A 13,175-nucleotide genomic window follows, 5' to 3' on the forward strand; every position below is an offset into this window, starting at 1 on the left:
GCAGGAAAGCAAGATGAGGTAGGGCGAGGACTCCGTTCTGCCTGCTCTAAAACACACCTCTCACGTCCAGTATCATTCATTTATCCAACAGGGTGTCTGTTGATTAAACACATTATTACCTACAGAGCGTTTATTCTGCTGGTTAACGCGCCGGTGTGTGCATCCTGTCAGCGCATTACGCTGTCACGCCCCAGCGAGCCGATTCTCGGGTTACTGCTCATCTGTGGCAAGTCTTCAGTTTTTGGGTCGGCCCATGTGAGTCAGTGGCTGAAACTCGTCTGCTTAACCAGTGATCTTCATGATTGCTTTGAGTAACAGCCCCAGATGGGACTTGCATGTTCTCGCTGAGGGCTAAGGGAACCTGGCACTGAAGTTCTGCTGGATGTCAAGATTTTCAGCCGTCAGATCTCATGCAGCATTTAGCTTCGTTAAACGTTGTTATTTTAATGTAAATGAACCCTCAAGCCAATGCATTTCCCTCATAGCTCACTGAATGTACCACAACGAACATAAGTTATTACATGGAACATAAAGTAGATATGGGTAAATTAATTCAGACGAGGTGACAGGATACAAATGATCGACCCGATGTGATCATGTAAGAGACCGTTTTTAAAATGAGGTTGACGTAAGGAAATTCATTCAGGGACACTCTAATATTGAAATGAATCGCAGTACAACGTAATGTTGCAAAGATATAAGATGTCGTGAGGTGCAGCCTTTCAGCAGCGGGATCACGGCATTCAGGTCACTGAGTGCAAAATCAGCTCATGCTACATCTACACTGGCCTCAAAGCTCAGGACCTCCATCAGGCACAATAATGGCGACCGAAATCCACTAAATTAAGTTTCCCATATAATCAAATTCCACCAGAATCAGATTCTGGATGAATGTGTATGCGTGAAAGTGCCCAACCATTGTGTGCAGCTGTCAAACGCGCCGTCAGACTCCCGCCGATGTCGAACAGATTGTCATCATTGCCTAAGTGGATGGTCATTGGTCCAACCAATCAGCTAGCTGGATGGTACCTGCAGCCTTAAAACGCTCGTCGCCCTGGAACGACAAACGCCAGCTGTACTGCATATCACGAGCGGGACTGTAATGCTTTTTAATATGTGCCTTTAGGCTAATCTCCCGCTCGTATTAATGGCCGTGATGGTTATCTGTTCATGTCATTATTCAAATAATTCTCCAGGGATGACATCTGATGAATAGCGGAAAAATGTTTTTGAATATTTTAGCAAAAAATAAATAAAAAATTACCCCCTCCCCCCCCGCCTGATTAATTCACGCTGCAGCTTGTTTTGTTTATATAGTGTCTCAGACATATGGCATTAAACTGAAAGGATGAAATTAGAGACTTTGCCAAGCAAAGTATCCTTAATGATGTAATTCCCTTCCTGGACAGGTGTCTTGGGCACCGTACTTGATTTCATTAAACACAGAGTTCGTTAAATATCGTATGACTGAACCGCGGCGGCGCCCCCCCCCCCCCCCCCCGTCACTCTGTGAATTCTACCATATGACATATCAGCCTAGCTCTCGAAACCACATGTTCATATTTTAGATAGCTACTCAATGGACGTCGTAAGACAAGCATTCATCGCTGAGCTTAGATCCTCCTGCCACGGTTACGAGATACTATGTAGCTGCAGCATGTAAATAAGGAGAGTCTGGGTTACCTTGCAGATTCCACTCAAGTGACATTCAGCAGCGAAGCAGAGGACAGTCTGACAGAGGCAGTGTCTGAAAAGGAGACACTTAAAATGAAATGATAGAAAACAACTGACAGTGCAAAAGTCAAACTCCTACGCGGGGCGCTGTATGACTGCTCCGGGCAAAGCGATTGGACCGCAGAGACACAGGTCACACAATGCAGAAGTGAAAACTCGGAACCATTGAAGCTAATTTAAACACGCCCACACACAGACACACACATCAGCTCACACAGGCCGCGTTACTGACGATATGCGTGCAGGATGTGTGTGTGACTGTGTGCAAAGTTCAACATCCAGATTTGTCCACACCTTCTGGAAATGAATCAGATTTTCACATGACTTTGTTTTGAAATGCATCTTCATGCTAGATTTAAATTATCTATACTTTCCTGAATCCAGCCATTTTTTAACCGGACGGACGGACGGACGGACGGACGGACGGACGGACGGACGGACGGACGGACGGACGGACGGACGGACGGACGGATAGATAGATAGATAGATAGATAGATAGATAGATAGATAGATAGATAGATAGATAGATAGGGTGGGTAGGTGGATGGATGCTGGCAGGATTTTCCAAAGCGTCATCCTGCCCTCACATTGACTGGCATCCCAGTTATGGTAAAACATCATTTAATTTCCCTGTGAGTGAGCTGCAGCGGCACCGCCGGCCTATAAGGGATATGAAGTGGCGTCTTTCAAATTGGCTCTTAAAGGCCATTATGGTTTTAAACAGGCTTTGAGGACTGTAAGTCTTTCACAGATGTTTCAGTATTAAAATGCTCCGGGTCTTTCACTCCAAATGCATCGCAATCATCTTTCCGTCATCGGCGACTTAAGATCACTCACAACAACGAAAAACATCTGACAGTAAATTGACTTGTAAACCTGCATAAGGGATAATAATTCAGGTGCCTATAAATGCAGGTAAAACAGGACCTTTGGGAATTCAGAAAATAAACAGAAAGGCTGAAGCCATTATCGGAAACGAGGGGAAATTGATTCCTTTCAATTAAATTCAGTGACAGCTGCCGGTATACAGAACGCTAATGAAATTCACACACCGACTGTAGCATATACTTGGATTTATCGTAATTCCTGACCCTGTAAAATAGCAATAAGATAACCGTCAGCACGAGGATCCGAGTTACTGCCGGACCTCGATGTCCATTGCCTTTGAAAATAAGCAGAATAAAAGCAGCCTATCAGCATGCACAGAAAGGCTAACCGGGAGGAGATGGACACCACAGCCACCAGTCCCCCCAGTTCAGTGTCATGCCAGTGTAGACTTACGCTGCCTGTTTAAAGGTTTACAGGTTGAACAAATGCTTGCTTTTCTCTCCTAAGGTACCAACTATACACAGGTTAGAAAATCCGTGATTAAAATACATGTGCAAATGCTCCTGTCCTCATTCAGTCTCACATTGTTTGTGTTTTTAAGACCGTGTCCATTGCACCAACTTCCGATTGCTTATCCTGAGGTGAGGGGGGGGTGGTTGGATCCTGTCCCAGGCAGCATAAAGGCTGAGGTACATCCTGCATGGGATGCCAGTCCATCGCAGGGCACATACACAAACACTATGGGGCTTTAGGGACGCCAATTAGCCTTACTGCAGGTCTGTGGGCTGCTGGAGGAAATCCACACATGCCATGTAAAACCCACACAGAGAGCAGAGACGGGATCTGAACCCCACCAACGCCGGAGGCGTGAGGGAACAGTGCTTCACGCTAAGCCAGCAAACAGCATGCAGTGAACATATGTGGAAGCAACATACGGACCGAGTGAATGCTTCAAGTCCGACGCTCAGCGACTGACCATCGATCCCGGCCTCAGTTTAGAAGGAAACGATGGAAACGACCAAAAGTGATGAGACAAATTGTTTTCAGGCGGACACTGAAATGACTGAATATGCCCGATTAGGACAAAATCTAATTTGCCAGATAGGGATCAAATTAAGAAAGATTTTGTAGAGAAGGGATGGTGAAGTAGCACTAACTCAGACATTACATGCCAAATAATCACCATGGCCCGATTTCAGCCTCTGCTGGGCGTTGCACAGCAACATATTGAGGCAGCATATACTTTGCAAGGTTTCAAATATGAACACACATTGATGTTTATACAAAGATATAAAATGAGTATTGACTTATATGAAAAATATATTTCTTACATATTAGATTCTTTTATCATCATCATCTCATCATCTTCATTTATTCTTTTATAATATATGAATTTTATATGATACATTATTGATGTAACATGCTGCTGGATTTTATTAAATACATCGCAGTGTATTTTCTAAGAGGACTGGCAGTCCATTCCATCCAGGATGGTCCCTCCCTTGCGTCCCCATCTTCCTTGGAGAAGGCTTCAGGTTCACTGTAACCCTGAACTGGACAAGAAGTTGAAAGGTGGATGGGTGGATGGATGGATGGATGGATGGATGGATGGATGGATAGATGATATCTTCTCATGGGCATTTGTCTTGACAACCATGTTCTGATCTTCTGCTTGGTAGTTAAATTTAAATGAGAAATGTTTTGAAGAACATCTGCACTTATGGAAGACCGGCTTCATCTAGGAACTCCTCATCCAATGGTCCACCACACTCTTCCTTACACCAGCTTTACAATTTTTATGCACTCATCCAGCCAGATATTTCACACAACTCGACGGCACAAGAACAGAATCCCACCTGGGATTTACAAAGACAGCATTCAGGTTAAGAATAAGATTAAAATGGACTCCGCTGATCCTGGGGAATTCTGGTACATTCAGCAGCAAGAACAGACAAAAATACATACTGTGACAAACAGACAAGGTACAAAGACAGTACACCTAGTGCAAACAGGGTAAACGTAGGGTAAATACATTTAATGAGTGTACAGTATGCAAATAAAATATCCCGAAAAGAAAATATAGTGATATGAGTAATAAAATATATTTGAAGATAAGAATAGGCTTAATATATGCTGTATAACTGGTCTGTGGTTTTAATAAGCAGATGTCCGGCTACAGTAACTTAATGGTTTCAGATGCTGGCAAAAAAATCCATGTATATTAGTTTCTTTTTTTAAAAAATTTTCAACCAATTGCACGTCAGAGGTGGGCAACAGGGGTCCCAAACGAGGGAAAACCATGGGAAACAGGCCAGGACTTGTGGTTGTGATGCTATTGTAATGGATTTATTTGTGTCCGCTCACATTTACTAGGGCGCATCCGCTGTTTATTTCGGTAAGCGCACCTCCCAGCCCCAAATGCGGGACCCGCATTGCCGCAAATCTAACGTCGGGGGAAATTCGGCCCTCGGTTTCATTTCAAAAGGTGCTGCCCCTCTTTACCATGTTTACGAGAAAAATGTAACGCAAGAGGACCATTTCCACCGGAATTGTTAATGTGTTTTTAGCCTTGATTTACATTCAGCTCAGATACCTAACGATGTAAAACGACGGTGAGGCCCTTTTAATAATTTAAAAGGAATGAAATCTCGTCAGATTTCCCCATAATGCTTTGTTATTGCATACCCTCCTCAGAGTCAGAATGGAGAAATATAATTTCACACACAATAAATGTTTAACGAGGTTGAAGGCAGAGGTAATTCCATTTGCCCTAACCTTTCCTGAAGTCTTTTAAAGCCATTATGTTTGTGCTTCTTTGAAATAACTAAATGCAGTAACCTCCGCAGCAACGATTTATTTGATACATTACTGCGCTAAAATGCTATTTGTTTCTGCCGTTTGTGTTTGCTGGTAGCCAGAAATCGGCCTGGAGCTGCGCGCCGGCCTTGTATCAGAAAGCGTCCCATTCCCAGAAGGTTACTTAACCTTAGCCATTGAAATGTAAACCTGCATTATCTATAAAACTGTAAGCTGAGCCGATTGATTCTCGCCAATATATTAAAATAAATACACGTTATGAATAAATAATATATGTCGCTCTTGGTAGGAGTGTCCAATAAGTATAAAACATAGAAAGCAGTCAATTCCCCTGCTTTGGCTTTCTGCACTAAATCGTTTTCAGACACGAAAGTAATGAGTTATTTAGATTTTTATTTTTTTGACAAACAGCAGCAGGCTCGTCCGACGAGAAGACGCTCCATCGTCTGTCGTGAGGTCATGCTAGATAGGCTACATATTTCGCAAAAAAGCGATGACAGTATATTTTAAGGTAGTAAATTTGAAAATGTGAGGATGTAGGAGGACTATGAATGACCCTCTGACAGACTTGTCTGTTAAAAAAAGAAACCCAGGTTAATAAAGGAGACTAATCAAATAAATATATTTTTATAGGCATAATTACAGCTTTATTCAACACATAGGCTAATAAGCGCCACTTCTTATACAATCAGATTGGTGACGCTGTTTTCCTAAAAGTGACTGTTTGAAAGGCCCCCGGATACACATCCTTCTAATTAACATTGCCATTTTCTCGAGAGTTAATTAAAATGCAAATGAGTCTCACGATAACTGTAGTGTAGTTTGATGGGATTTATACACGTAATCTTTAATGCTGATGGGATCTGGTGCATTACAGCTGAATTGAGATGCGAGTTGATGTTATCGCTCGCCCTGATGGGCAGACGTCCTGTTTACTGCTAAATGCCACAGCAAATAGCTCCTAATAATCTTCTCAGATTGCAGGACGCGTCTTGGCGTGTTATGTCTTTTCTATATTCATCGCTTATTTGGTCCATGACATTGATTGTTTTAAATGCTTCTGTTATGACTTGATGTTTTGAGGTGGCCGGTTGGGCTGTAAAGAATAATATTTTTGATGCAGTTAAGTAACCAGCGCCACTTGGATTCCTGCACAATATCGAAGGAATTCAGAGAGGGTGGACTTTATTTGTTATGTCACTAGAGGGCACTGTACTTCCAGCAGAGTAGCCGTGGTAGATTTCCGGTGTTTAGTGTTATTTCTGCCCCCAAACGCCTGGAAATAAACGCGGAAACACCGCACATCATTAAACAAATTTAACACATGATGACTAAATTTATATATGTGCTAGTAAAACAATATTGCCATCAGTTTCTATTAACAGAAAACGGACTTAATGTCATTAATAATATTAAAAATGTGGCGCTGTGTACGCTGCCCCTGATAAGTGAGTCATTTTGAAAACCAATTGAATGATTAGCGGAAGGTCACAGTGAAACGCATTCTGGGGTAGCGCAAAGCTTCTCACGTAACAGCTAATGTGTGAGTATTAATAAATCAACATGTTTCCGCCTTGACATTCGTTTCAGAGTCTCCCGTTGTGTAATTAGGCAGCAACTTTTAATGCTTGTTTAGTGTAAATTGTTTATGATCAAGATCTCAATATCAAAGAAGCCAGTGAAAGCTGTCAGTGCTACCCACCGTATCACGTCTATGCAGTATGCCTGAGAAGAACAACGATTCATGGGATTTGTTCGTAACATGCAAAGTATACAGTGCAATGGTGAACTGCGGTGAAATGCAATGTCGTCAAGCCTGCCGTGAGAATATTGAAAGCAATAAGACAAATTTACAGTATAATAAATATGTCATAAATAGGGAAGAGTAAAGTTATGCTGGTAATACGAAAAAGAACAGCAACACAGCTCCAATAAAGCACCTTGTGGGATTCAAACCTACAACCTCCTGGCCATCCCAATTGCTTCTTAAGCGCCTCACTTCACTTGCGTCATGCATTACTAACTATGTTCCGCTGTGTGCACCAGTGTTTTGCTTCACTGTAGAAAAACAAGATTTCTCAGGAAACGCAAGTTATCTGACCTATTTAAAACGAACAGAGAGCATCTGCTTCTGTGTTTTGCTGTTGGGGGGGGGGGGCGGCGGGGGCAGGTGCAGCTTTCGTATTTGATAGCAAAAGGGGAGATGAAAGGAAGGCAGATTTATCGGGGGGGGGGGGGAGTTTAGCAATGTGTTTCGCTTTTACTCACATCGTGCTGTAAGTTACTTAACTCTGATGCATCAAATAATTGAACTATTTAAACGAATGTCCTGTTTTTGAAGCAACAACATCCTATGTAAACGGGGAAAAAAAAGTTCTTCATTAGAAACAAACTTTTTAAAGATTCTAAAGCACTCAAAAGCTTGTGTGAAGTTTTGATTTATTAAAAGCTTGTGTAAATATTTTAATTTATCGAGACCTTTCCTACAAGTGTGGACTTGGCGAAGGCCAGTTTGTCTTCGGTCAGTTTTGCCAAAGTAAATAAGACCTAAATTTTGGGGACCAGATTTCTCCACAATATGATAAGAACCTGTTATTTGGATGTATATTGGGGACCATTGTTTCGATTCCCACAAGGCAAAACTCGATTTTATGAAAATCTGACTGCAATAAAAAAACACTAAAAATGCCAAAAGTCATTATTGTTTGGTTACCTGTGGTTAAGGTTAGGGCTGGGTAGGGGTTACAGCTGTCATTGTTGGGATTAGGGTTTTCCCATAGAAATGAATGGAGAGTCCCCACAAAAATAGGAATACATGGAAGGTGCGTGTATGTATGTGTGCATAGTTTGCAAGATCTAAGTGAGTTTGTGGGTTTCCCCCCTGCAGAAAGGCTAAGTGGCATCTCTGAAGTGCATGTATCTACCTTGCGATGGCCTGGCATCCCATCCAGCGTGTATCCCAGCTTTGTGAGGTATGCTGCCTGGAATTGGTTCCACATGATACCGAGTGGGATAAGTGGTTGGAAAATACACAAAGGTTTGAGATAACAGTATGTAGTAGAACAGCTGTTATCCAGTAACACATATAATAATCTGTGTGCCCTGCGGTAGATTCTGCCCCATCCTGGGTTATTTACTGCCTAATGGCCATAGCTTCCAGGATAGCCTCTGGTCCCCCCGCAGCCCTGAATAGGACAAGCAGTATAGAAGATGGATGGACATATGACATTCTGTTTGAAGATTCTTTAATTATTGTCACAGTAAATATTTACATCACGAAGGCAGTATGGTGAAGCCTGTCGCCTTATGGATATTCCTGATTTCCACATTCTTGGGACCTTATAGAGCGGCGGCTTCACTGGTCAGTTTCTACAGCGACTGCGGTAAAGTTAGATCTCCGTGCTGGAATTCGGCGAGCGTGACTCTGACTCCACTCACTCCGTTTCTCCCGTTACATCGCAGGTTAAAAATTTACACGTGCGTGTCAGGCTGACGGCGGTCATCTCCGCAGCGCCTGGACTTCCTTCGCCACAGAGTTCGGCGTGAGTAGCCAAGCAGAACTGCTGTGGGCGTGGCCGACACCCGACCGGAGCTGGTCTAGTCTCCCAAGCTTCTCTCGGCATTTCCGCGTGCAGGTCTCGCACAGGCCGTCCCCGTCCACCAGGTAGAAACACTCCACCCGTCGGATGGGGTCCCGGCCGCTGTCGTCGTCCGGACTGCGCATGGGGTTGCGGCAGACGTTCAGCTTGCGCAGGTGCGGCAGCCGGCGTAGGCAGTCGGGCACCTGCGTCAGCTGGTTGTCGAAGAGACCCAGCTCGCGCAGTTCCCTGAGAGTCGCCATGGAGTATGGCAGACTTTCCAGCCGGTTCATGCCCAGGTTGAGGCTGCGCAGGCGGTCCAGCTGGCCCAGCTCCTCAGGCAGCCCGCCGCTGCACAGCTGATTGTTGCACAGATTGAGGTAGAGGAGCTCCCGCAGCTGCCCGATGCCTGCCGGGATCTCCGCCAGCCGGTTACTGTGCAGGTCCAGCCAGCGGAGGTTGTGGAACCGCTCAATGTATTCGGGCAGCTTCTGCAGCCGGTTCCTGCTCAGGTCCAGCTCCTCTACATCCACCAGCCTCAGCAGGCACCGGGGGAACTCGGCCATCTGCATGTTGCTCAGGTCCAGGCGGCGTCGGCCGTCCACGGTCACCCGCACCGCGTTCCTGGCCATCTTCAGTGTGATCTTCCTCGCCTGGGACTCGCCCCTCTTCCTGCCTGTGTTCATAGCTCTGTCCGGAGGAAGGTCACTGGTTTTCTCGTCAAAATGATCAGCTGTCTGATACATCAGAATCTGTTGCATGTATGTTCAATAAGTTTAAAAATGTATTTTACCGTTTTTGAAATGCATTAAGAATACCTTGTAGACGCAGTATGTTAATTACAGAGTGACCTGTGTCGATTCCTTTTTAATTACAATGTTTCCTATTGCCGACTGAATCTGAGCATCAATCCCATAAAGGAAACTGTAGCCAGGTGTGCAGGGATACTGACATCAGGGCTCGGAATTATCTGACGGAATTTCTGATATTTCAGCTCAAACGGAACTCTTTCGCTTAAGTAAATATACCGCAGATCGCTCTGCGATTAAGATGAAAATGTCTGCTGGTGGCTTAATAGATGAGAAGATGATTTTCAGTGAGGCCTCCACACCATCTGGCTAACATCCCTGTCGTGATCTTCGTGCTTCGAAGTTAAGCCACGTGATGCCTGACTGTGAAGAGGCTTTGAAATGTTGCCTTTTAGTTCATAAAAACGTTCAGCTTGTTATGATTTATGCCATTACATTAACTTAATGACATTAGACCCGACATTAGACTTGAAAATGACATTGAAGAGCATCTGATTTTTCATCTCCTGGTCTAATTATATATAAACAAAAAAAAACAAAGTATCCGTTTCTTTTATCACTATTAACACATAATCAATACTTCAGTTTCCAGCGGCTCTCTTATATAAATGAGTAATTTCGTTCTTACCCGTTACGGTGTTAGACCGGCGGCTTCAGTCTGCGGAACTCGGCAAAGACACTGATACTGTGCGTACGGACTGGATGCGACCGTCAGTGTTGCTGTGAATTATAAATACATGATCTTGAGAAGCCTGTAAAGGAATCTCATCGTCGGGCCCGGAACGGAAAGCGCCTTAATGAAGCGCTGTAGACATTGTAAATGAAACCGCGTCTTGTTTAAATTTGTTACCAAGTAACAGAAAGACAGTGCCGCGGGATACTGAGACATCTGCCAAATCTGAAATACCTGCAGTAATTGGATTTGGTTTATTTCGCGACAGATTACTCATTTGCCTCAAAGGAAATTAACTATATTAAAATAAATTAATCTACCCTGTGAACATCTATTATGTTCAGTCATGTCTGCAGCATGCACTCTCCAGCACTCTCGCGTGCTGGGAAGTTGTGATCTCTGCTTCCTCAGAACGTGCTTTTTCGAAATCATATATGAAATTAAGCTTTAATGTCATGTCTTGTTAGACCCTATGACATTTTTTAGACCGGATTATGAGGGATGGTTTGCATCAGATTAATAAATATACACTCACCGGCCACTTTTTTAGGCACACCTGTCCAACTGCAGGTTGATGCAAATTACTGATCAGCCAGTCACATGGTGGAAACTCAATGCATTTAGGCATGTTGACATGGTCAAGACGAACCGCTGCAGTGCAAACCGAGCTTCAGAATGGGGAAGAAAGGTGATTTAAGTGACTTTGAACGTGGCATGGTTGTTGGTGCCAGATGGGCTGGTCTGAGTATTGCAGAAACTGCTGATCTTCTGGGATTGTCATGCACAACCATCTCTAGGGTTTACAGAGAATGGTCTGAAAAAGAGAAAACATCCAGTGAGTGGCAGTTCTGTGGGCGAAAATGCCTTGTTGATGCCAGAGGTCAGAGGAGAATGGCCAGAGTGGTTCGAGCTGATAGAAAGGCAACAGTAACTCAAATAACCACTCGTTACAGCCAAGGTATGCAGAAGAGCATCTCAGAACGCACAACACCTCGAACCTTGAGGCAGATGGGCTACAGCAGCAGAAAACCACACCGGGTGCCACTCCTGTCAGCAAAGAACAGGAAACTGAGGCTACAATTCGCACAGGCTCACCGAAACTGGACAATAGAAGATTGGAAACATGTTGCCTGGTCTGATGAGTCTCCATTTCTGCTGCAACATTCGGATGGTAGGGTCAGAATTTGGAGTCAACAACATGAAAGCATGGATCCATCCTGCCTTGTGTCAACGGTTCAGGTTGGTGGTGGTGGTGTAATGGTGTGGGGGACATTTTCTTGGCACACTTTGGGCCCCTTAGTACTAATTGATCATCGTTGCTACGCCACAGGCTACCTGAGTATTGTTGCTGACCATGTCCATCCCTTTATGACCACAGTGTACCCATCTTCTGATGGCTACTTCCAGCAGGATGATGCACCATGTCATAAAGCTCGAATCATCTCAGACTGGTTTCTTGAACATGACAACGAGTTCACTGTACTCAAATGGCCTCCACAGTCACCAGATCTCAATCCAAAAAAGCACCTTTGGGATGTGGTGGAACGGGAGATTCACATCATGGATGTGCAGCCGACAAATCTGCAGCAAATGCGTGATGCAATCATGTCAATATGGACCAATATCTCTGAGGAATGTTTCCAGTACCTTGTTGAATCTATGCCACGAAGGATTAAGGCAGCTGTGAAGGCAAAAGGGGGTCCAACCCGGTACTAGCAAGGTGTACCTAATATAGTGGCCGGTGAGTGTATTCTGTAATGACCAAGACAGCATAATGAAGTACAATCGTTTTATCACACCACCGAAACATTGCAGCTTTAAAAAAATCGTTTTTTGTCGAATTTTTCTTATTTTATATAGTAACGTAAACACTGTAAAAAAAATCTAAAATACTCTATAAATATAGTATATTTATATAAACAAGTGATAACTATGTAATACCGTGTACAACCAGCAGATGGTACCATGTGGCACGAAATAAAACATAAAACATTCAGTTAAATATAAGGTAACACAAGGTAATAAACATTTATTTTACCCGTGACTAAAAATTCATGTCTTCATTGTTCCCTTTAACATTGCTTCACTTTAATTTTCCCGATGTTGAAATGCTCCAAAACTGTTAATTATTGTTTGTAAGCAACTAAATATGACAAAATTGCAATTGTCCTAAAACTCCACATTTTAATTTTTAGTTTCATAATTGACAGAAAATATGTGTGTCGTCTTTAAATGTAAGGGCATCTTGTCATAACATCCAAAATCATTATATATAAATCACATTGGTAGCACTTCAGCTGTCATCTGTGATGCGTTATAGATACCTTCATAAAATATTACAGCACTGTCTTTCTGACTGTCTTTCACTGACTGTCATAAGGATTATAGTGTTGTTTATAATACTTCAAAAGCTTCAATATGGTTCTCATCTATGGTGTGCTGTGGATATCTTCATAATGCATTATAATGGTACGTATAAGAGATAAAGATGTTTTGTACGGCATTATGAAGGTATCTGCATTGTAGATGAGGGCTTCATAAACCATTCAATATACATAATAAACAAAGCTATAATGTTATGCTTTTTAAAATATGTATTTATAACTTTGCTTATATTGCCTTATAAATGCTTTATAATGTGTTATGAATGTGTTCAGGTGTAGTGTTTCGCACTGTTTCCTCACACTTGCGAAGGACAAGATAATGCTTCGTGAACCATTTGCGATATCTTATGAC

The 13,175-nt window shown here is 43.1% G+C and overlaps 1 protein-coding gene and 1 long non-coding RNA gene across 3 annotated transcripts; one reads left to right on the forward strand and one right to left on the reverse strand.

Moving 5' to 3' along the window:
- Window positions 1–6,860: 6,860 nt before the first annotated feature.
- On the forward strand, window positions 6,861–8,971 carry LOC125715737 (uncharacterized). The gene is made up of 3 exons (XR_007384161.1): window positions 6,861–6,922; window positions 8,267–8,351; window positions 8,842–8,971. It is a non-coding gene; the product is annotated as an uncharacterized LOC125715737 (long non-coding RNA).
- lrrc18b (leucine rich repeat containing 18b) lies at window positions 8,621–10,529 on the reverse strand. Of its 2 annotated transcripts, none has more exons than XM_048987596.1 (2): window positions 10,395–10,529; window positions 8,621–9,647 (listed from the first exon to the last, which is right to left on the reverse strand). In XM_048987596.1, exon 2 carries the CDS (start codon window positions 9,641–9,643, stop codon window positions 8,879–8,881), a length of 765 nt encoding a protein of 254 aa, XP_048843553.1. In that variant the 5' UTR covers window positions 9,644–9,647; window positions 10,395–10,529; the 3' UTR covers window positions 8,621–8,878. The 2 variants fall into 2 exon arrangements, with proteins under 2 accessions (XP_048843553.1, XP_048843554.1); XM_048987597.1 differs by having other exon boundaries at window positions 8,621–9,665; window positions 10,395–10,457.
- Between the last annotated feature and the right edge of the window lie 2,646 nt (window positions 10,530–13,175).

This window comes from Brienomyrus brachyistius, chromosome 20 (genome assembly GCF_023856365.1).
Source record: "Brienomyrus brachyistius isolate T26 chromosome 20, BBRACH_0.4, whole genome shotgun sequence".
In the NCBI taxonomy this organism is placed as follows: domain Eukaryota; kingdom Metazoa; phylum Chordata; class Actinopteri; order Osteoglossiformes; family Mormyridae; genus Brienomyrus; species Brienomyrus brachyistius.